We start from the raw sequence: 23,509 nt of genomic DNA, 5'->3' as shown, positions 1-23,509 counted from the left end.
TCTGTGACAAACACGCAGCTCCTCTGGCACCCTCCTGTCGGCCTGCCCGTTCGGGGGTCTGGGGGCACTGCAGGGGGAAGGCTTCTGCAAGGGGTCCCGTGAGTGGCGCGGTGCCAGGGTGTCCAGGGAGCTCGACCCCGAGTGGGCCAGAACCCTCGTCCCCCTGGGGCCCTGCTGTCTCCGCGTGGCAATGACCTTTCCACGGCCTCCCAGCCCAGAGCCCCGAGCCCCGAGCCCCGAGCCCAGAGCCCCAGCGGCCCACCCAGCTCCAGAAGGCCTCACACCCAGGCCAGCCTTCTGGTTCCTCCCTCAGGCCCGTGTGGCCCCTGCACCAGCCAGGACGGAACCAAGTGAGCACAAAGGCACAGGTTCCCACTCACGGCCCTCGTCCCAGAGCTCCAGCACAGCCCTGCCCTCCCGGCTCTGCTGGGACCACCCGCCCCATTACTCCTGAGACCGCCAGAGACATTCACACCTGTGGCCCCAGCGCTGTCCAGACTCCCCCAGTCTCTCTGGCAGGCCCTGCGGGCGGCGCTGGGGCCACCGCCGCCAGCCTCCTCTGAGTGACCACAGGAACGAGCCCAGGCCACCTGCCTCTCGCCCTGCAGCCCCTGCCCACAGACCGCGCACTGGCGCCCGGCAGGGAGCAGGTCGGCCAGGCCCACCCTCCCTGACCGCCGACCCTGCGGCTGGGCCGGCTGCTCCCGCAGAGGCCTCTCCCTGCCCACCTCTAAGGGGGCGCCGGCTCTCCCTCCAGCGGGCCAGCGTCAGACCACGGAGAGTCTGCCCGTCTCGGAACCCCGACTTGTACAGACTCGGCTCCTTCCAGGGACCGCGCGCCCCAAAGCTGTGGCTGTGTGCCTGGGTCAGCGCCCTAAGAACTGCCGGCGCAGGGGGTCCTTGGGTTTAACCTTGACCCCCGACTGCAAACGCTCTGCCGTCAGAGCCTACGGACGGTCGCGGCTGCGGCGCAGGCGCCCGGCAGGGGTGCGCTCTGACGGGCTGGGGACAGGGCCAGCTGGCTGCGCGATGCCGTTGCCCGGGGAACGGCCACTGAAGTGTGTGCCCCTCCGCAGGCGCGGGAGCCCAGCTGGTGCCCATTACTGCTGTCGGGGTGGTGGGCCGGAGCCAGCTCCAGAAGCCTGGTCCTCCCACTGACAAGCAGGCTGATCTGGCGGCCTGGCTAATGAGCAGAGCATCCCGCACCCACCCAATAAAGCGCGGAGCGGAGAGAAAGAGCCATCTCAGGGGCGCGCTCTTAGGAGACAATCCCTGCCAACTAGAAATGAGAGCGGAATGAAAATCCTTTTTCCTGTCTCTTATTGTACGTGCTCCTCTTTCCTCTCTTTATTCTACTTAAGATGGCTCAAGATGCAGGAAGTGAAGCCGGGGATTCTGAAACACAAAAGTAAAAGACTCATTTAAAACATGTCTGCCTGATCATCAATCTTTTTTAAATGAACTGGCCACTATTTGGAAATTCTGGATCTTTCCACGAAACACACACACACAAAAGCTGCTTGGAAGGCTTGACAACATCTTACACATTTACAGCGCTTTCCACGGGACAATCTCCAAGCGCTCAGATCTTTACAAATCCCGAAGGCGGCTGAAGTTGGTCTAACTGTGCCATTTTCATTTGCTGGAAAGCTCCTGAAAGGGAGGGCTGGGAAGCGGGCAGGTGGCGGGTGTGTATGTGGTGGACCCCCGATAATGTTCCCTCCTGGCACCTGGCCGGCACCCCACAACCCAGCTGCTGGACGAGGGGTAACGCGACAGAGAAACAAACGGCTGGAGCTGACAGACCCCAGTCCACCGACACGGTCTTGGGCAACGGGTCTGCAAGCTCCCGCATCAGCCCTCGCTCTCCCTCCGCCTCGCCCGCCCTGTGCCCGAGGGTCGGTCATCCGACCCTGCCCTGCCTGCCTCCTTCCTCCACCCCGTCCTCCTCCCCCTCCCCTCCTCTCCCTCCCCCTCTCCCTCCTCCTCCTCGGTTTCCCGGCTTCCCCTTCCCCCGCTCCTCGGCGTGTGGCATCTTCAGTCAGTGCTGCACATGGGAACCTGGTTCCTTCCCTGGAGCATCCTTCATGGCTGGGGGAGCCACCATGAGTGGTGAGTAAAAGCGATGCCTGTCACGTCTGGGCGGGAGCTCTGTCCCCTGTACTGCAGGTGACACTCAGGTGGTGGCTTCCCTCGGCCTCGGCAGCAGGATGAGGAGACAGGAGCAGGGCCCAGCCAACCTGCAGGGACATTCACCAGAGCACAGGCGGCAGGAGGGAGGGAGAGAAAGGCAGCAAAGGGGGTGGGGGATGCAGCGGGACTCGAGGGCAGGAGCCCCTGCAATTCAGCCATGGAGGGACCAAGGAGCTGTGAAGGCCGTGGGAAAATCCCCAGCAACCCAGCACTTCTTCCAGAAGAAAAGCTCAAACAAGAACAAAAGATAAGCATGTACAGATTTTCAATACAGCTTTGTTTGTAAGAGAAAAACACTGAAAATAAATGTCCACCAAAGGCAAACTGGTTACATACAAGAGCCACTTCATACCACCACTGAAAATGACCGAGAGGTGCACCCGCTCTCAGCTCTCTCGCCCCTGAACCCAGCGCCCGGGCACCAGGAAGCCAAGCAGCCACGTCGAGAGGCCACGCAGATGTTGCAGCCGCTCTGCTCAGTGCTCCCGGCCGAAGGCCGCCAGTGTCAACCACTGCACGTGGGAGCAGATGGGCCTCGCGAGGACCCCGGCGCCATCCCTCCAGAAGCTCCAGGCGAACCCCAAGGGCACGTCGTAACTGCTGTCACCAGGTACACCTGTGTGTGAAGTCCACATGCACCAGTGACCCTGAAAACACCTCTCCTGACACAGTTTCCACTCATCTCCATGGCAGAGCTGGATGTCAGAAAGCCCCAGGACAGGCGCACAGGAGGAGGGTGGTCCAGGAGGCCTTCCTGCCGGGGGCATCCTGGGAACCTGTTCCCTGGTGGGAACACCAGGTGAGAGTCTGGAGCTCGGTCTGGAGCTGCCATGGCTGTCAAGCTTCCAGGCGTGTCCTCTGAGAGGTCTTGTACTTTCACCTCACGGAGTGGGAAGCCCGTTCGTCAGCGCACAGTAAAGGCAGTGTGCTCTGGAGGGCAGGGGTGCCCTGCATCGCCTCGCGGCCCCCAGGGCCCCTCGCAGGGCACAGGCACCACGTCCGTGTGCCCAGCAGCCCCACAATGGCTCACCCATCTCACATGCAGAGAGCAAACCGCAGCTCAGAGAGGGGTAGCCAGCCCAGGACACGGCCGAGGACACGGCAGCAGGCAGGAGCAGACGGACCGCAGGCCTGATTCCAGAACAAAGCTCCCGACACCAGGCACTAGGCCTGCTGAAGAGACACAGAGCTGCTTCCACGAAACGCAGCTCCACGTGGGCGGGGTGTCTAGGTAACGCCTGTCTTCCCAACACGAGAGACTTGCCCGGCACATGGCACGTGCTCGACGGTACTTGCTGGGTGGATGGACCGAGGGATGGACGGACGGGTGGACATGTGCTCTGGTGCCCGTCCCGCGTGCGACCCACCCACCCATTCACTGTGTGCCCATCATCAGCCAGGCTCTCTGGTCTCCTAAGAGGAAAAGGAGACCAGGAAGGCCCTTCCCGCAGGGACAGCTCCAGTCTGTCTCCTCCCTGACTCTGCTCGCGCCGGCTGTACCCACCTGCCCCAGCCTCAAGGCTCCACGACATTATCTGCACCCTCAGGGCCACTCCTGAGACTGTTAGTCTCCTTTTCCCCAGGAGTTGTTCCTGTGAAATCCTGGACACACAGTCTGTGCAGTTTAAGGACAGGACCTCGCTGGCTTCTAGAAGACCAGCAGCGTCCCCACCCAGGCTTTCTAACGCACTGGGGCTGTCCCCACCACCACCTCCAACGTGGGTTAGAGAGAGGATCTTGGGAGGTGAGTCTGGACAGGAGGAGCGGCGCTGGGGAAAGGGAGTCCGCAGGAGAAGCGGGCCACGCGTGACCCGGTTCCCTCACTGGAAACCAGGGACATTCTTTTCCAAATGCTCTTCTAGTTCAACTAAGGGACACAGAGGTCCTCTAAACTACACACCACTATCTCATCCCAGAACAGAAAAGGAATTCAAACACTGAATCTGAAGCAGATTTGGAGACCCTTTAGTAGTTTCAGAAATTTTCATTAAAGTTACCCAACTCCTCCAAAAGTTACCATGGGATAAACAGACAGATGACCATGAAACACCAGATGTTACAGCTGAAAAAAGGTTTTCCATCACTGGTCTGCTAGGGTGTTTGGAAAGTTCTTTTGCTTCTCTGACTGGCAGTACCGAGCAAATTACAGTCATTAATGATGCAGGAATACTACTATAAAAAACAAGACAATTACAAAGCCAGGCCATTGCTGTGGTCCTCGGAAGAACACGTGCTGACTGGAGTCATCGTTGGGCAACAGGACCCGCCTCCCCTCCCCTCCCTCCCTCGGGCTCCTCAAGGGTCGCTCCTGGACCCATCAGCCAGTGCCGGGGTGGCAGACACTTGACTCGAGTCCCAAGGCACAGATCCCAGTGGACAGGACCGACCCTTCACCATCTCGGAGAAAAGCTTCCACTGAAGACAGGGTCAGACGCTGCAGGATGGCGGAGACACACCCACCTTGGGAGCCCAATCTCTAAAAACAGACGCATCTTACTCACACACACGACGCAGGGCCCTGCACTTACAGAACGTCTATGGGGAGGGGGCTTCTCAAAGGAGGGTCCAGGGCCTTCAGTTAGCCGTCCTCTCACAGGACGAGAGTGGCAGAGGGGTGGCGGGGAGGGACTCTCTCCAAAATGCACAGAGCGCGGCGTCACCTTGGCGCCACCCTCTGCGCACGCTGGACGTCCCCCCCAGGCCACCGCACCCCGCCACGCGGGCGGGAAGGCAGCCACCCTGCTGAGGTCACGGGGCTTCCCCCGGGCCCTCCCCACCCACCGTCTCCCCCGATTAAAGGCAGCCCTCCAAACCCGCACCTCTCACACACTGCCCCGCTTCTGCAGTTTCAGCTGCCCACCTGCTCTCTCCTGCAGCAGGACTGGCTGGGCGGGGCGACAGGGGACAGCCCCTCTGCTGCCCTCCCCCCGCCCCTCTGCTGCCCTCCCCCCCCGCCCCTCTGCTGCCCTCCCCCCCAGCCCTCTGCTGCCCTCCCCCCGCCCCTCTGCGGCCCTCCCCCTGCCTCCGCGTGCCCACTGCTTTGCCTCTCTTCTCTGCCACTCCTCTGCCACTCTTGCCCTCTAGGAGGGTTACGTCCCAGACTGGAGTTTTAAACCAAAGAACGCCAGCCTCAGAGTGTCCTTTCCCTCTGTGCAGACGGGAGCGGGTTGACAAGACCCAGAGCTGACGCCTCCACAACCAAGGGCAGGAACTGGGGCGGGAGACGCAGGGCCCAGGAGGCGGGCGAGGCCCACGGGCAGCCCTGGGTCCTCGCCTCCCCGGCCTGGGCGCTTGGTGTAACAGGAAAGAACCCTCTGTCTTCTACCACAAGTTCATCATTAAAGGGCTGCTGCCTATGAGCTGAAATTATCCATGATGGCCCACCTCTGGGGACCCTGCCTCCCAGGCAGTGAGCGTTAAGCTAAAATACCCCTGTCCGGCTCCCAGGAAGCATCCTGCCCAGGCCCCCCTGTGAACGACGGCAGGAGCGAGAAAGTAACACCTCCCCTCCGGAGGCCGACGGGAACCAGGAAGCGTCCGACTTCACTCCCTCCCTTGCAGTATAAAAGGAGCCTGAATTCTAACGCAGGCAGGATGGGTCTTTGGGGTACGAGCCCACCGTCTTCTCGGGTCGCTGGCTTGCCGAATCAAGCCGTTACTCCTTGCCCCGGTCCCTCACCTCTCGGCCACCGGCCCGTTGCGTGACGAGCAGAGCGAGCTTGGGCTCGGTCACGGGCGGCACAGGAACCAGCCCGCCAGCTCCCCACCCTCGCCGCCGCCTCAGCTTCCCCATCCCCGGCGGCAGGCGCTGCAGGCCCAGGGCTCGGCCCTGAACCCGCAGAGGTGCCCACTGCGCCCAGTGCTCACGGGCAGCCCCACTGACCGGACGCGGGGCACACCTCCCGTCCAGCGCCGAACCCGCACCCCTCGCCACCCAGGCGCCCAGGCGCCCCATCTCCACCAACAGCACCAGTGTCGCTGCTCCTCTGACCCCAGGCATCAGGGCATCCAGAACCCCCAGCTGGCACCGCCAGCAGCTCTCGCAGGACGGCCCCCAAGTCCTCCCGCGGCGCCGCACTCCGCCCCTGCTCTGCCCCACCCTCGCCCCACAGCCCTGGTCCCCGAAGGCACAGGCCCGTCCCCGGGGGCAGGCCGCAAGCACCTGTGCTCCCTCAAGCCCCACATGCGCTGAGCAAGCAGCAGCTGGATACATACCCGCGGAAAGGATGGATGGACGAGCCACCCCTCCCCTGCCCTTGGCCACACGTCCCAACGTCCTCAGGGCTGGGCCTGCAGGGCCCTCCAGCCTCCCACCTCACAAGGCAGCCCGGCTACTTCCCACTCCCGGCACGGCTGGCCTGGCCTCCGCGCTGTCTGCACCTGGACATGCGGACACTGCCTGTGTCAGGCCCACGGCAGCCCCTGGAGTGGGATTCTCCCAGATCTCTGCACAGTGCACACGTGTGGCACGCACACACACGCACACACGCATGCACGCTCTCCCCTCTCCTGCCCCAACCAAAACCACACCCTCCCTCACTTTAACTCGCCCGCGTGCCGCTCTTCTCCACTAGGGTCTGCACCTGCTTCCCTGTGCGGCGGTCTTCCTCATGTGTCTGGCCCAGCGCCGCACCCACAGGCCTAGGCCAGGGCCAGCAGGTGGGAACAGCCCAGGGCAGTGCCGAGCGGTCGTCATCGTGTCGTATAAAGCACTTGAAAGATGGTGAGAGACGCAAAACCCTTCTTTAAATGCAAAAGGATACAAAATGATGACCCCTTATAGTAAAGATGCTATTTCGCCGCTAACAGGTGGTAGGGAATCAGGTACAGAGGGCTGTGATTTGGAAAGTTAGAAGTTCCCAGGGACCTAAAACACAGTCAAGAGAAAATCTTTTCCCCTAAGACGGGGCCACAGCAATCAATTCCGGCTGAACCTCTTTAGGAACATTTCCTAAAGGTTATTAATTCCGACTCAGGCTTTATCACAGCTCTTGCCATCTGGCCATCCGTACTGAATTTAAGGTGCCCCAGAGTTTGCCAAGGAGGAACGTGATGGGTGCAGGGGCAAAACAGGACCCAGGGAAAGTGGGGATGGAAAGAGGACAAAATGCAGGCACAGGACGCCTGGGAGGCAGAGCCCACGTCCCCGGTCCTGCTGTGATCGACCAGGCTGATGGCCACTGTACCACGTGTGCCTGTTTCTGCCTCAACTAAGCAAGAGGGAGGCGGAGAAAGGCCGTCTCATCTCCTAGGGCTACAGGCCAGGCCGGGGAGCAGGGGAAGCGGCCACGGCTGCTGAAACTCTCCACACGCGGGGGGGCAGCCCTCGGCTCTCTCATCAGCAGGGAAAACAGGCTTGAACTTCGGCTTCTGCTCGAGCTCCCGATATTCCGCAGCTCCGGCTTCGATGAGGACAACGGCCCTGAAACCCGGTGTCCACACTGAGGAACGAGCTCCCGCTGGGTCTGAGCACCAGTGCCCGCAGCGGCGGGGACGGCGGGGGACACAGCTCAGGGAACAGTCACAGTCGCACCCAGCGTCACTACACAGACACTTGGAGGTCAAGAATTCAATTTTTCTATAATTAGGATTCACATCGAGGCAAAATGGGATGCCGTCTTATGTGAATAGCGCACAGTTCATTACATACCTGAATGCCTTCTCTGTATCAGATTCTGCTAGGCACTGAAGATTTATCATTTATAACCCATCTGCTTTCAAAAGGATCTAGGAAAGATGGCTACTTGCTAAATGCATGATGATACAGATCAAAATAATATTATAAAAAAGATGTATTTTAAAAATAGCTTTATCTAAATACAATGCATACTTCCATTAAGACAAGAGGTTTAAAAACAACCAGCATGAATGCATATTCAGTGGGCAACATGTTGAAAACGCATGTGGGATGATACCACGAGGGGATGTGGGTGAGCAGCTGGGCCAGGTCCTGTCCACAGCCTCTCTTTTAATCCGTACGACAGACCTGCCGGTTATTATCTTTTTGTATCGTGGCATTATTAACATTTTACAAACAGCAAAACCAAAGTTCTTAAGTATCAACCATTTCCCAGACTTCCTTGGCGAGAACACAATTGGATATTATCACGCGGGACAGTTGGTGCAGCCACGTACCCAGAGCCGAGGGCACACAGCTGGTAAGGGCACAGTCGGGAACCAGACAGATCTCTGCCCGACTCCAAAGCCGTCTGTCCCTTGTCTTGCGGCCACCCCAGGGGCACCGCCCGGGCACCCACTGCTAGACAACGTGGTGGCCTTGGGCCCACTGTGTCCTGCTCTCTGAACAAGGTCTTAGCTACCTGCTAAAACCACTCAGGGATGGCTCAAAACTCCTGCCGCCTGGCCCTACTGCGAAGTATTCTGGTTCCAGGCAAGACCGAGGACTGAGACCTGCAAGGGGAACTTGGGGGACCCTGACGTCCGGCCAGGCTGACAAAGATCACGGGCCTAACATGACCGGGACGCTCCTCACACCACCACAATGGTGACGAACGGAGCTTTCCTTTACAGCTGGCTACTGTGAGACCCACCTCGAGCATCTCCCTCGTCACCACAACGATCTTGACAAGTAGGTGTGTTATGCCTCCTTTACAAATAGCGATTCTAAGCCTCAGAGAACCCGAGAAACTTCCCCAAGGTCACACAGCCTCGTGGAGGGCTGGGATTCAAACCCAGGTTCATCTGATGCTGCCAACACCACCCAGGCTCCTGTGATGAACAGATAACAACCTCCAAAAAGGCCTCAGCTGCATCACGGCGACTTCTGCCAAGATGATGCCAACAGTGGGGACAGATTACAGTCGTGCCTATTTCTTTATACCGGGTGACTATAGACTACAAGTTTGTGTCCCGCCCACCCCCCTCCAAATTCGATGTCGAAATCCTAACCCCCAACGCAATGGTATCAGGAGGCGGGGCCTTTGGGAGGTGGTCAGGTCACGAGCGGAGCCTCGTGATGGGGTCCGTGTCCTTGTAAAAGACACCACGGACCCCTTCACCATCTGAGGACACCGTCTATGGATGAGGAAGCAGGTCCCCAGCAGACACGGAATCTCTCAGGCCCAAGGCCTGACCTCGGGCCTCCAGCCTCCAGAACCGTGAGAAATAAATGTCTGTTGTTTATAAGCCTCCCAATCTACAGTATTTATATAGCTGCCCCAATGGGTTAAGACAAGGATCCAACTCTTACCAAATGTCAATATAATAAAATTTGAGGCAGAGATGGGAGGGGAAATGTTTTGCAAAAAAACTAAAACTGAATATAAACCTTAATGGCTAAATCTAGAAAAATATAGCCATTAATAGGACAAAAAACCCCACAAGAGTCTCATTTTTCACATTAAACAAGATTAGCCATTCTAAACCAATTATATAAAAACTTTCAGTTCAATGCAGGCTTCCAGGTGAATAAAAAAACGTATTCTTCCTCCACTGTATGAGTTTTCCTGAGTCCTGTGCCCTCCTTTCTCAGCACTTCTTTTGTTTCCTTTCATTCCATCACAGAACAATCTTTGAGAAATTACCACATCACGAATCTACAGACTCATGACATGATTTGCTGAATGACTTTAGCCCAGAACATGCTGATACACATAGAGCCTCGCCACCAGCCCCCAGTGCCACCCGCCAGGCCACTCCAACGAGAATTCCCAGGGCCGTTCAGCAGACGCTGGGAAAAGGGCGTCGTGCCCTGGGTCAGAGGCTTCCTCCGTGGTGTCCATGGTGAGGGCGGGCCTTCAGAGTGCTTGGTGACAGGGATGGAATCGCCCCGCAGCCCATGCAGCACCCAACGAGCAGGGCCCCGGCTAGACGGGAAGTGGCTCCGGCTCTCCCTCCCAGCAACGCTGCACGCTCCATGGTGAGCCATCGGCTCCCCCCTGGGGTCCTGCCACCTGGACACCCACTTGGGCTCTGAGAAGAGCAGCAGAAAGCCTGGTCCGTGGGCACCTCCTGGACTGGTCACCACGTGCACTGCCGCTCTACCGCCTCTGCAGACCCTCTCACACCCCAGACACTCACTGCCCCTTTCTCCTGGGTTTACAGCGAAGCGCGGCCCTCACAGGTGTTAGAACAGGTGTCTCCAGGCAGTGGGTCAACTTTGCTATCGGCTCCAGGTAAGAGCTACCCACGCCATGAGAAATCAGTTGTTACTCTAGGCAGTGGTCAGGTCACGGGCAGCTTTATCACAGGCGACTCTGACTCTGCCCAGACCCCACCCTTCTGATGTCTCGAGAGCTCCTGCAACGTGGTGGGAAGTTAACAGAAACCACACAGAGCGCTCGGTAAGATGTTTCTTCTTTGAATTTAATCAGATGCAATAGTGGCTATTTGAACGTCACAGACTCCAAGCAGAGAGAGGCCACCCTGTCAGCCAGGCCAGCAGCTGTGGTCTTGGCCACTCTACACACAGGCATACTATAGTGCTGTATATATGTGTATATATATATATACACACACACACACACACACACACACACACACACACACATACATATACATATATGAAAAATGGGTTCTGTGTCTTTAAAAAAGTTTGGAAATCCCTGCTCAGGACTAGCTGTGCCAGTTTCACTGGCGGCTGGTGAGTGGGACAGAGCCCAGTCTTTCTAACGCCAAGTGACACCTGCTTCCCTGCATCTACCCGTCAGGCTCTCCCTGTGTCCTGGGAGGAAAAATTAACCCGAAGGGACTGACGGCTTCCAAAGTCATCCCGATACGACCTAGGGTCTTACTGTCTTGGCCGTGTCTGCAGACTGGCTCTGTGCTAAGGACCCTCCCGCCACTGTTCAAGGGCTGTGACGCATACTCTGCGTCCTCCGCAGAGCTGCGCACCCCTCAATCTGCTCTATGGGGGGCACACTCGGGGATCAGGCTGCTCCATCCCATCACTAGCAGTGGAGATGGGGCTAGCGCCCCAGGGGGAGAGAGGAGCCCACAAACACACCCCCCCCACCCCGACCACGGTGAGGGGGACGCCCCCGCCCCTCGTGCAGGACAGCCTCAAACCTGGTGCCAGCCGCTCCCTCCCCCGCTGCATCCGGACCTTCCCTCCGGAGTCGGGAAGGGAAGCCCTGCGGGCCACAGGAGCCCTCGTCGGCATCGTCCCCAGGCGCACAGCCACGGAGCTCTGCCCTGCCCTGAATCCTCTCCCCGTCCTGAATCCTCTCCTCATGAAGCTACGCGAGCCTCCGCCTCCCCACAGGGCGCTGCCCGCGGTCCTGCCGCATGGCTCTGGTTCCACGGGCTCTTCCGACAGCTCCGAGACCCAGCGCCACAGGCACAGGCAGCTCACGGAGCTTCTCCTCGCACGTGCAGTTCCTTTTCCCGGAACAGAGCCCAAAGACATATTCGCTTCTTTTCCCCAGTGGGCAAAGCATACTGCTAGCTTTACCCCACAGCCCACTTACAAACACCATTTGTGCACAGGCTTTCAATTTCAGAAACGGAAATGTTCTCTCCCTCTCCCCCTCTGTCTCTGTCTCTGTCTCACTCTCTCTCTCTCTCTCACACACAAACACACACACACACACACACACACACACAGAGCGGTTACAGCCCAGCTCTTCTCTGGTTTTGCCAAATCACGAAAGACGTCCTGAGAGCTTACAGGAAATCTTACGTGTCCCTGAGATGTCACTCAGCGAGCAGGGGCCAAAAGGACGTGGGCCCCAGCTCAGTCCAGCTCTGACTGTCGGTGATCCTGGCGCCCCTCAGGCGCTCGGGGCTCGAGTCCCACAAACACACAACGGAACGGTCAGACGGATGGTCCCCATGGCACCTAGAAAGCCTGCCCGGGTGTCACCAACGGGCGAGGGCTGCATCCCCCCCTCACGCTCCGATGAGTGTTCTAACCACTTCCCACGGGTCAAGGTCAAGTGGACTCTGTGAACTCACCCAACGCCCTGTCACAGCCCCCGCCTGCCAACACCAAGCTCCATCGAAGAAAGAATCACTCAGAGACAAAAACAGGAAGCTGCATGTCACCCACTTATGTCAGGAGTAAGGTAGAGAGTCCCTGTATACAAGCACCTGGTGCTCCAACGGTGTGTTTGTAAGCCAGGTGTCACCAGGGCATACCTCCCGTGCAAACACCTGTTCCACAGGTCACAGCGCTAAGCGAGCAAACAAAGCCTACGAGCCCGTAGTTGGTGGCAATATGAGCCCGTAGTTGGTGGCAACTCCTGCCGTCGCCCCGGAACATCCTCCTGATTATCCTTCATCACGAGGTCCTGGTCTCCAGCGGCACACTTGAGTTTTCAAACAGTGGAAAACCTCCGAGTCCATCCTGATGAATGAGAAGGGCAACCCGGCCGGACAAGACCATGAGGAGCCAGGAATCCCGTACAAGGTCTAGAGAGAGACAGTCTGAGAGGGCAGGGAAGCTGACTTAATGGTAAAGCAATTTCTGTCGGGTTCCCACAGCGTTCGGGGTGCGGTGGTCTCCTGGGACAAGCAGAGGTCCGCACCCCTCGGGATGAGCGGCTTCTACTCTGTTTAAGATGATACATTACCTCGTTTTTACGCACCCCTTCTGGGATCAGCAACTCGGTTCCTAGCAAGATGCAGTGGACGCGATGGAGACAGGGCCCCTTTCTCAACAGGCAGAGGCGCGTCACTCAGACTCGCCCACAGATGGCCAAGGGGCGGCCACTTGGATGCGGTGACCCTCCTGACCAGGCCGCTGGGTCCGGGGACACGCTCACTCCTTCCAGCTGGGCCAGCTCGTTTCCGAGTGATTCATAATCACCCCGAGGCTCACGACGCCCTGCAGGCCCTCGAGCAAACACACCTGAACCTTGTTAGCTTAAAAACCAAACAACTCTTGGGAAAGTATTTCTGGCCACATTATATTGGTTTGACAATTCACACCTCTCACTTTCAGTTCAAAGACTGGCCAAATGTAAGCTCAGAGTGATACAGTAAGATGGTTAGACAACAACGAAGTTACAAGCGGCAAAGAATGATGAACAATCTGAAATCTTCAGATACTCAAATTCACCATTTACAATATCTTGGGCGTTGGATGTGGCGGGTGCTTCCACGAGGAGCACGAGGGAATAAAGACAAAGGCAGAAGCTCAGTCGGAACCCCTGACTCTGAGCCAAGGGAGGGGGAGGAGGGAGAGGCAGCCGCTGAGGAGCTAACGAGACCCGCACGGAGCTCGGAGGGCGGGGAGGTGGCCAGGAGTGACAGAGCAGAACCCAGGAGGACTTCCTAACAGGGCTCCTGAGTCCACACGGGCTGCGCGGGCCCTCCGGGTGAAAAGGAAAGGAAAAACCCCTGCATAGAATAACCCCACGGTGACTCGAGGGGGATTCTGGATCCAGGCACTTAGAAACTTCTTGGCAAACGGCAAAAGAAACTAATTTCCCCGAACTCGATCAGCCGGAGTCTAACTCAGGTGCCGGGGCGTCGGGTGGGAGCACGGGGGATCCGAGGGGTGGAGGGAGCCCCTGCCTGACACCCTGCACCTGCTGGGGAATCAGGACGGCGCCGCACTCCTGGATCACAGGGAAAGCTGATTTTAAAGTAGAGAAAAAAATAAAAACCAACACTTCAGAGGATTCGGTTCTTCCTAGAAGGACCTGTCTCCTCTCAAGTCACTCACGAAAATGAACCATTCCAGCACGTGTGGTAAATGGTGACCCGTCATCTACAGGGCTTTAGGAATTAGAAGGCCTCCCTCCTCTAAATCCAGGCCCTCAGCTTGGCCAGGCCACCCCGTCCTCCTCCCGGCCCAGCGTTTTCCGCTTTGTCCCTTAGTTTTTTCTGCATGGCCATCTTCTCAGCGCACTGACGGGCCACAGGAAGCTGGTCCCGTGAAGCCTGGGGAACGATGGGCGCTGGAGGCAGGAACGGGGATGACGAGGGGACGTCCAGGAGGGGCAGGTCTGTGTCGTGGCTGAGTGGTCGCCACCGGGAGACCTGGTGCTGGCCCCGCAGCCCCGGCTCGTATCCGATCCCCATCCCTGGCCCGGGCAATGCCACCGTGGGGGCACCGGGTAGGGCCTGTCCTCGCCGCCCGCCCGTGAGCTCCACGCAGGCCGGGGTCTCCTCCGGACGCGGCGAGGGCTGCGTGGCACACAGGCGGCCGGCACGCGGGAGCCTGGGTGGCCCGACCGGGAGGGGAACGGGCTGGGCCTCCGCGTCCTGCCCTGCAGACCCGGGGTGGTAACTGGAGACGGCCCAGCTCAGCTGCGGGAAGCGGCCACTGTCACCACCCCCGGGGTGGGGCCTCCCGCCACCGACACAGCCTGTCTGTCAGACTTCGGTTGCGCCCACCAAGCCAACCCTGCTGATTGAAAGAAGAGATGAACAAGAGGGCGCAGCAGTCGTGACGGAGAACCAGGCCCTCGTGTGGCGGTGCCGGAAACCCCACCGGGACCGGCCCAGCGGGAGCCTCCACAGTCACCGGGCATCGCGCAGGCCGGCCCACACTAGGCCGGGACCTGCTCCCACCTGGAGGCCGCAGCACTGCTGCCGCCGACCCCCAGCCCCCAGCCGACGGCTCTGCAGCCCCACCCCAGCGACAGAGGGAGCCCCCGCTGTCCCCCGACGTGGCCACCTCGACCCGAGGAGCCTGGGTCACCTGCTGGGTCCCTGCCCCGAGGGACACTGGAAACTTGATTATTTCCATAAGGGGAAGTGGGACAATCACCTAGGAATCTCCCCCAAATACAGGAAGACCATTCAAAAGACGATGAGCAGCCCCAAAGAAGTCAGACGTCCCTGACTTGATTTCTGAGTGTTCTGTCCCCGCACAAGGGAAACAATGTAACACAAGCGATGAAAACCACGGCCTCGGGATCCCGGAAGAGCTTCGCCCTCTGCTGGCCAAGCCCACCATCCCATTACCGGACACGGCTTCCCTTCTGCTTCAGAATGGTGTGATTCAGCCAAGACAGAAACACGAGGCAAGTACGAGACCCAACTAAATGGTTATTGCTTGTTTTTAAATGGAAGATTTTGGGATCTGGAAATGACCTGTTTTAACATTTTAAAAAAAGATTTTTAGAAATTAATGACAGACACTGTTTAGTTTTGTTTTGTGGGTGGTTAGCTACAGATAATCCCAGGAGGCCAAGGACCTGCTTTTGTTCACACCTTGAGCACAGGAGGCAGTTGAGTATTTGAGATCCGGAAACAACCTGATACTCTCTACGTTTCACCTCTTTCTTCCAGCCTCAGGACAGGGTAGACGCGCCTCCCAAACCATCACCCTCCATCACGCCCAGGGGATGGCACGACGCGGAACTCGCAGAGTTGCAGGGCCGGACAGGAACTGAAGGACCACGAGGCCGGTCACCCGCCAGAGCCGGGACCCTGTAGCGTGGGTGTGTGCGGTCACCTGTGTCTGCTGGCACCCCCAGGGACGGACACCTAACTTCTTCAGGGGTGGTCCACGCGGTCTCTGGTCCGACAGCCGCTGTGACTCCTCGCCCTGCAGCTCCCACCGACTGGCCCGAGAGCGAGCGCCCTGCTCGGGCCGCGAGGCACAGCCGCTCCCTCCTCCGAACCCGAAGACGAGTCCCCGGGCCCTCCGGGTCTTGCCTCCATGAAAAGAGCTGCGGCCTCTGCAGGGACTTCTGCATGCCCTCCTGGCCACCACGCATCGGGGACAGAGGCTAAGGTGGCACTGACATTCAGGCGGCTGTGGCGTAGAACTGAGTTCACGGAAGAGAAACCCGCGGTCAGGCCACGTCCCCGCTGAGCAGGGAGGCTTCTTTCCAGTTCACTTTCTGGACCCACTTATGGGCATTTTCAGGAACCCCCTGAGGATACACTTTGTGAGATCCCAACCCCAGCTTCCCACGATCCTCCCAAGTGCTAACTTCTGCCATTCAGGGCGTGTTCACCTTTTTCAGTGCATATCTGTAACGCACTATTAAACTTGAAGTTTTATCCCCAGATTATAGGTGAGGCCCAGATAAGAGGCAGGGAACCACAGGATCTCAGGGAGAAGGGCCATGACAATCGAGTCCCAACACCAAGGCCAGGAGCCGGGCACGGTGAGCACAGCCAGTTGCACCCCATGAAGCAGCCTCACGTCCAAGGGGCAGAAAGCGCCCCTCAGAGCACCAAGGGTCCGCGAGTCACAAGCCCTGCCGCACGGCAGACACACACGTCAACTGATGGAGAGGCAGGTGCCGCGTCTGCTGCATCCGTCGCTCCGCTCAGCCCGCCACGCCGGGCCCCACGGGAAGCAGCCTCCAGCACCCTGACTCCCCCTCGGGCAGACACAGGGGCAGAAGGGCAGGCAGGGCACCTCCGGGTGAAGGCCCCACCACCCCGTGACCCCCGTCAGACCCTCGTCCACCACCTCCTCCTCGTATTCTGGCCGTTGCATCGGGGTTCTCTCTCCTTTACTGACCAATCCCCTTTTGTTTTCTTTTTCTTTTTTTTGGGCTGCACCGTGCGGCATGAGGGATCTTAGTTCCCCAACCAGGGATCGAACCCATGCGCCCTGCAGTGGAAGCGCAGTCTTAACTACTGGACCACCAGGGAAGTCCCTACTGACTAATCCCCTTGAAGGCTGGGTCCACATCCCGTCCATCTTCAGATCTTTAATGGCCAGAGCCGTGCCTAAAACCAGGGGCCGTAAGAAATGCATGTTGAAGGAACAGAGGGATGAGAAGGGCTTGGGCAGGCGGAGGGCCGGGCAGGACCAGCCAAGCCGCAGCGGGGACCGGGGGCGTGTGGACGGCCCCCCACCTTCCCGGCAGCCCCTCTTCCCTCCCCGGAAGGACTAGCTGAGGATGAAGTGACAGCCGACCCCACCAAGGCACCCACTGACCACAGCTCTGGGCAGGTGGGACCAGGCACACAGCTCCGTTCCCAGGTGACCCCTTGCCAGGATGCCTGCCTCCACACTCCAAGGAAAGGCCTGCTAATGGCGACAGGCTGAGCTCTCAGGACGGACGGTGGAAAAGCCCTGGTGCCCGTAGGGTCTCCCTGGTACCTCGGGTCTCATCACCTCCAGCCTCACTTGCCTGCCCCGTCTCACCAGGGCCCAGGGGCCACTGGAAAGATACGGAGTTCTGTGGGCTCTGTTTCTGCTATACACTCACACCCAGTGGCATGTGCCATCATTAAAGCCTCCCGTGGAATGAGGGAGGTTTCACTCTGGAACCTAGGATGATTCATGCACTTGCATATTCATTTCCGGAAGCAATAACGCATGTTTATTTTAAAATAACATGCACACTCCCATGCACGGTTCTGTGCCCTCTCCACAGGTCTTCTGTGCATCCGCTCGTCCAGGAGTCCCCCCCCACGGGGACCTCGCCGCAGCCCTTTCCCGACACACAGCCCAGCGCCCCGCGGTGGAGGGGACAGGCGGCCCAGGATGAGACGGAGGCGACGGCAGAGATTTGGAGGAAGGATGCTTGAGGCGGAGACATCAGCACGAAGGCCAGCCAGAGAGCTGGAGAAGTACAGGCGGACGGGCGTGAGTGGAGGCCTGGGGCTGGGCCGTGCAGTGGGACCGCAGGGCAGAAGGGCAGGCTGGGGCAAGCGCACAGAAGACGTGGGACAGGTGGGCCGGCCCTTTGCACGACACCGTGATCCCATAATTACACCCCCGCTTCACAGATGCAGACGGCGGCCCAGAGAGGGCCCCTAACTGCTCCAGGACAAGGGGATAAACGGGAGGGCCGGGACAGGGTCCCAGGGCCCCGACTGAAAGCTGGTGCTCTGGGCTGGCCGCGCAGCTCGCGGAAAGTTCTGCCAGCTTCTGGGAAGCAAGAGCTGAGAGCCTGCATCTGTGCTTTAGAAAAATTAGTTACAGGAGTCAAGTTACAGCCGTCAAGATGAGAACTGAAGGCCCAAGCTGCGGCCTGGCCAGGGAGAGAGAGGAGACAGTGGGCTCCTGGGGGGTGGGGAGGGAGGGCGAGGCCAAGGAGAGGTCATCGTGAGAGTCTGACCTTCACCCTTACCCTGGGGTCTTCATCAGCAGGCGCCACGGGGCTCCTGGGGCTTTCTCCCACTCCCACCCCCGACACACACACACACACACACACACACACACACACACACACACACACACACTCACAGCAGCAGCTTGGGCCGTCTCCGTCTCCGAGCTGCGGGCCTGGCGATGGGCCTGAGATGCTGGGCCCTTGAAGGCGCGGCTGCCGTCTGTCTGTCCGTCCCTCCTCAGCTCACTCACCGGGAGAGCAGGGTGGATGCGGCAGCCGTATTTCATCACCGCCACTCTGTCAGCCTTGCACTGTTCTAATTTCCCAAGGACCCTGCGCTGGCGTGATCTACAGTCTTCCTGACATTTCACCTTCCTCTGCTGAAAAATTCATCCCGTCCTAATGTGGGATGCGCTCTCCCGAGCGCGGGGGAGCGAGATTGATTCCACTGCCGGTAATACCAGCTGCCAGTCACCCAGCCCTTCCTCCACGGGGTCGCGGGATGAGTGAACCTGGCCGCCAATTACATGGAAGTCTTCTAAAAGCCCTAACTCATCACCCCGTGCGTGTCTTTCTACCTTTGTTCTCCATCTTGGGTTAACCTTTCTTTCTTTTTTTTTATTTTTAAAGAGCCTGTGTTGGTCTTCCTGAAATTTCACCAGCATATTGAGAAGGCTTTTCTCATTTCAGGGTACTTGCACCTTTTTTTAAAGGCTATTTTCACAGAGTTTTCTGTCTGGCAAGTCATAGGACCACACAGTGACACGAATGACACTGACAGAGAGAAGCAGGAGCAGGGCCTGCCGCGGCCCTCAGTGTCACGGCCCCCTTCTCCGTCCCCTCCCGTCCCTCAGGGGTCCCGCGAAAGTGCAGATCTGACCCCAAAAGCCCCCTGGCTGGGGGGCTCGGGTGCGTCACTCCGACCTGCCCTTCCAGTGGCTGCTCCCCACACCCAGCACCAGCCTGAAAAGCCTTCCACCCAGGAAGTCCTGCTCTTCCTGGGGACCCAGCGCACAAGCGGCGTCACCGCCCCAGCCCGGTTGTCCACAGACGCGTGCACAGCGCCTGCCGCCACGCCTCCCCTCCACGGCCCTCAAGGCCACGCCCTCCCTGGCCACACCCCTCCCAGCCACATCTCAAACAGCCTCAACGTGAGCAAGTCGGAGAAAATGCCTCCTTAAAATAGACGGCAGGCCTTCAAGGTCTCACCTCTAGTCAAAATCACAACGCAAAGCGTGGGCGGGGAGGCCTACCGTCCGGCCTGACGGGTGGATCTACTCCTGAAACACCAGGAACGTGCCCAGTGATGGAGGCTGGTTCCTCACCCCTCGGTCTGCAAACCTAATCAGGATAGAACCCCCTCCCCAAACCTCTCACATAAATCAACGCATCAAAGAATCCACGGCTCTTAGAGGCTGAACTGTGTCCCCCAAAACTCACACGCTGAAGCCCTAATCCCAGCACCTCAGAATGTGACTATATTGGCAGACACGGCCTTGAAAGAAGTGATTAAGGTTAGATAAGGTCATTAGGGTGGGGCCCGGATCCCACAGGACCAGCATCTACATAAGAAAAGGGGCTTGGGACACAGCCAGACCCAGAGGGACGATCACATGGGACCAGGGTGAAGCCAAGGGGAGGGGCCTCGGAGGGACCAGCCCTCGACTCCTGGATCTCAGACCGCAGCCCAGAGCTGTGATGGATACATTTCTATTGTTCACGCCACCATCTGTGGGGTTTGTCGCGGAGACCAGAGCAGACGGAGACAGTGGCCAGGGCACAGCACCGTGGAAGGAACCACCTCGAGACGGGGTCCCGGCCTCACAAAGCCGGGGCAGCTGGCGGGCCCTTCCCTGCATCTCCGGGGAGAGCCGGGCAGGGGGAGAGGGCGGGGGCCAAGGGCATGGAGCAGACCGCCAGGCCGTGGAAGAGCGCAGCCAACAACACATCTGGGGTTGAGGGAGGAATCTGGCACAGTGTTTTTTACAGTCTTACTGGAAAAATTAATTCAAATTGGGCTTTGTCTAAGCACCCCCTCGTGGCCTGAAACCTGGAGAAAGGACCATAAACAAAGTGCACTGATAAATGACAGAGTATTAATCTGTGAGGAGGTGTCCAGTGGGGAGCCCTGGGGACTACGTCTTATTTAACATCTTCATTAGTGATCTGAAAGGAGCAGTAAACAGCACATTAATTAAATTTCCAGATGATACTATATTTGGAGGTGCTACAGAAAGTCAATGAGGACAGAGAAACAGTACAGATGGGATCCAAAGAGGTTAGTCGGGAGTATAAGAAACAATCCAGGATTCTGATTCCAAAACAAGAAGCTAATCAAAAACTTCCCCTATATTCTGGAATTCCATCTAATTTCTATCAGATGACTGTATGAGAACAATGCAGGCGGCCCTTGTTGTCTGAACTCTCACTGCCCAAGCCCTCAGTATCCAAAATCAGGAACCTGATGAATTCAGCAAGGCTCAGATGCACCCCCAGCAGTCAGAACTCTCCTCGCCTGCTATCCAAAACTCAGAAGCCAAAACAGATTCTGGTGATGTGGCACGTGTCACACAACTCGGTGCCTAGAGGAATAACACCAGCGGGTTTGGGACATTGTGACGAGCAACTGAATACTGGGTCTATAAAATACAATCCACTTCTAAAGGGATAACGGGGGCCTGTGTTAAGATCTGTGACCTCATTGGCCTCTAAACCCCAATAGTTGAACGTTATTACAAACATCACTCAAAAGTGGGGGCCACTATATCTCTATTCTTTATGACAAAAACCAACAGGAAGAAAACATCTTTATAACAAGGAATGTTTGTGAAATCCTTGCCCAGAAACAACATCCTTGAAGCCGGAAGCCCTGTGGGTCAGGTGCTCCGGAACCGAGCTGAGCAGATTCAAATCCCGGCTCCACTGCTAACAGGACCACCAGCCTGTAAATCACTGCAACCAAGTCCTCACTGGGAAAGTGCACATAAAGCAGGATTAAACGAAAAACTAGATAGCTGGCGCACCCCGTGCTCACTGCAGAGCTACCCACGATAGCCAGGATGCAGAAGCAACCCAAGCACCCACCGATGGGTGAATGGACAAAGGAGATGTGGTGAGTACACACAGCGGAGTATCATTCAGCTGTGAAGAGAAGGACATCCTCACCAGCGACACCGTGGATGGACCTGCAGGGCGCCATGCTAAGTGAAATGAGTCCGACGGAGAAAGATCTCACATGTATGTGGGATCTGGAAAAAAAAAGAAAACGAGCTCACAAATACAGAGAACAGATGGGTGGTCACCAAAGGTGGGGATGTGGGTGGGAGAATTGGGTGAAGAGGGTCAAAAGGTACAAACCTCAAGCTGCAAGATAAATGGGTCCTGGGCATGTAATGTACGGCGCAGCAACTACAGTTAACAATACTGTGTTGTACATTTGAAAGTCGCCGAGAGCGTTTAACCGTACGGGTATCAAATCATTACCTTGTACACCTGACACTAACACGATGTTATATGTTTAACCTTAGGGGTATCAAATCGTTACATTGTACACCTGACACTAACACGATGTTATATGTCAACGATATCTCAACAAACTGGAAGAAATTCTAATAATAGAAAACCAGATAGTTCACATAAAGCACTTGGGCCAGTGCCTGGCGCTTAGCATTAAATGGCAGGTGTCATGGTCAACATCACCAGCACATTTCCTCGTGGGTAAAACAGTAACAGTGCCGGTGAGAGCCACCGTCAGTGCGCGGCTTCCCAGTAAGCACCGTGAGCCGTGGACCGGGGGCCTCGACCTGTCTTCTGGGCGAGCCCACTCCCCATGCACCCGATGCCGGCCAGGCCCTCTGCTGGGCTGCACCTCACCCCTGCACCCCTCAGTCCAGGCCGTCCAGAAGCTCTGCTTCCTCTTCGCGGGAAGTCAAGGGGCAGGCAGATGAGCCGGAGGTGGGTAGAGGGTGCTTCTCTTCGCCAGGCCACCTCGTACTCATCACTAACAGATAAGCTGTTCATGGGAACAGGCAGCAACGACATGCGCAGTTTTTGGCAAAAAAGAGTTCATCACATCCATACCCTGAAGGAAACAGCATTGGAACGAAACAGTAACTTGATCCCCAAAATCACAACCAACAGCCTCTGTGGTCAATATTCCACGTGGCCGGTTTCCGATCGCTCACCAGACAAAGTGACCCCAGTGAAGTACATCTACCTGAACCCCAGACCGAAGAGGATGTGACGAAATACACACCCTCATGTTCATGCAGCACACGCATCCTGCACGCACGGCACACAGTCAACTGCAGACCCACCGGGCTCCCACCCCCCAGTGAAATCATCTTCATCTGACACTGGTCAGCGCAGAGCTATCCCAGTGAAGAGAGGCCCATCAGTTCTATTTTTGTCAGTCACAAAAACGAGAGCCCACAAAATCTATAAGCGTTAAATGGAGCACAAACCACTTCCATTTCCAAGCCCGTTCTTCTTGGCCTGGTGTGAGGAGGAAAGACGAGCTGCCACTGCCGGGACCTGCCATGTCTGCAGGGCCGGGGGTCGACCCGGCACAGGGCTCCTCGGGGCTCCCCAAAGAGACTGCTCCCCCCAGAGAATTTCCTGACCTCCTTCTTTTCAACACGCTCTTCCTCGGCACCGGGATCATGAGAAAACTTACCTCTCCCCTTGCCTAGCTGAGCACCTACACCCTGAAAGAAGGCGTCAGTCTTTCCACATCTGCACAGAAAACACACAGTCGGCGTCAGCTGGGGGCACGCAGCCCGCGTGCTGGGGAGAGACCAGGTGGCGTGAGGGGCAGGGCGCTTCCCGGCCGCCTCCACTCCGCAGAGCACGCGACGATGTCGGGCATTCTAGTTTCTCTCCCTGCTCCTCGGGCACGCCGCTCTTCTTAGGAACCTCAACCATTTCACTGCAGAATTATGGTTTCATAAGGAGGGGCCTTAAGTCGTTCTTTTCCAGGGAAAACCTACTTCCTCCCTTCGCTTATTTTCACAAAGTAACCATTTAAACTCAAAAACTGCCATTTTCTTATTTGATGCAGAGATCAATGGGAAACTGCAGCTGTAAACAGAAACAACCGCATTCCGATCTGCTGCTACCGGAGACCCCTAGACGGGCAGCTACAGGGACTCTTAGCACCTCACTGCTCGGGTGACACGTGGCGTCTGGGAGGGCGGGAACGGTGACACGCGAGCCGCGAGGGCTCCCAACATCACCCGAGGGACGTGGTGCCCAGAAGCCACACTCACTAGCGCACTCCCCAACGAAGCCCCACCACGCCACCCCGGGCCGCATTTTGGGGAGTCATCATACAAGCCCAGAGGGCACTGGTTCCTCTTACAGCTTACGTGTTCTCGCGG

At 57.8% G+C, this 23,509-nt stretch overlaps 1 protein-coding gene across 7 annotated transcripts in view; it reads right to left on the bottom strand.

The window, feature by feature from the left end:
* Positions 1-23,509, bottom strand: part of EIPR1 (EARP complex and GARP complex interacting protein 1) — an 85,369-nt gene that overhangs the window by 42,230 nt on the left and 19,630 nt on the right. The window contains exon 1 of one of the 7 annotated variants that reach the window (XM_082427063.1): positions 14,949-15,075. The exons of 5 other annotated variants lie outside the window; for them this stretch is intronic. In XM_082427063.1, coding sequence (XP_082283189.1) covers positions 14,949-15,066 — 118 coding nt within the window. In that variant the 5' untranslated portion in view covers positions 15,067-15,075. Of the gene's footprint in view, positions 1-728; positions 811-14,948; positions 15,076-23,509 lie in introns of those variants that run through there. One more of the 7 variants, XM_082427067.1, reaches the window with a different exon arrangement.

The sequence above is a fragment of the Balaenoptera physalus genome, assembly GCF_965194825.1.
Source record: "Balaenoptera physalus genome assembly, chromosome: 15".
NCBI lineage: Eukaryota > Metazoa > Chordata > Mammalia > Artiodactyla > Balaenopteridae > Balaenoptera > Balaenoptera physalus.
This window is presented reverse-complemented; position numbering and strand designations above follow the sequence as displayed.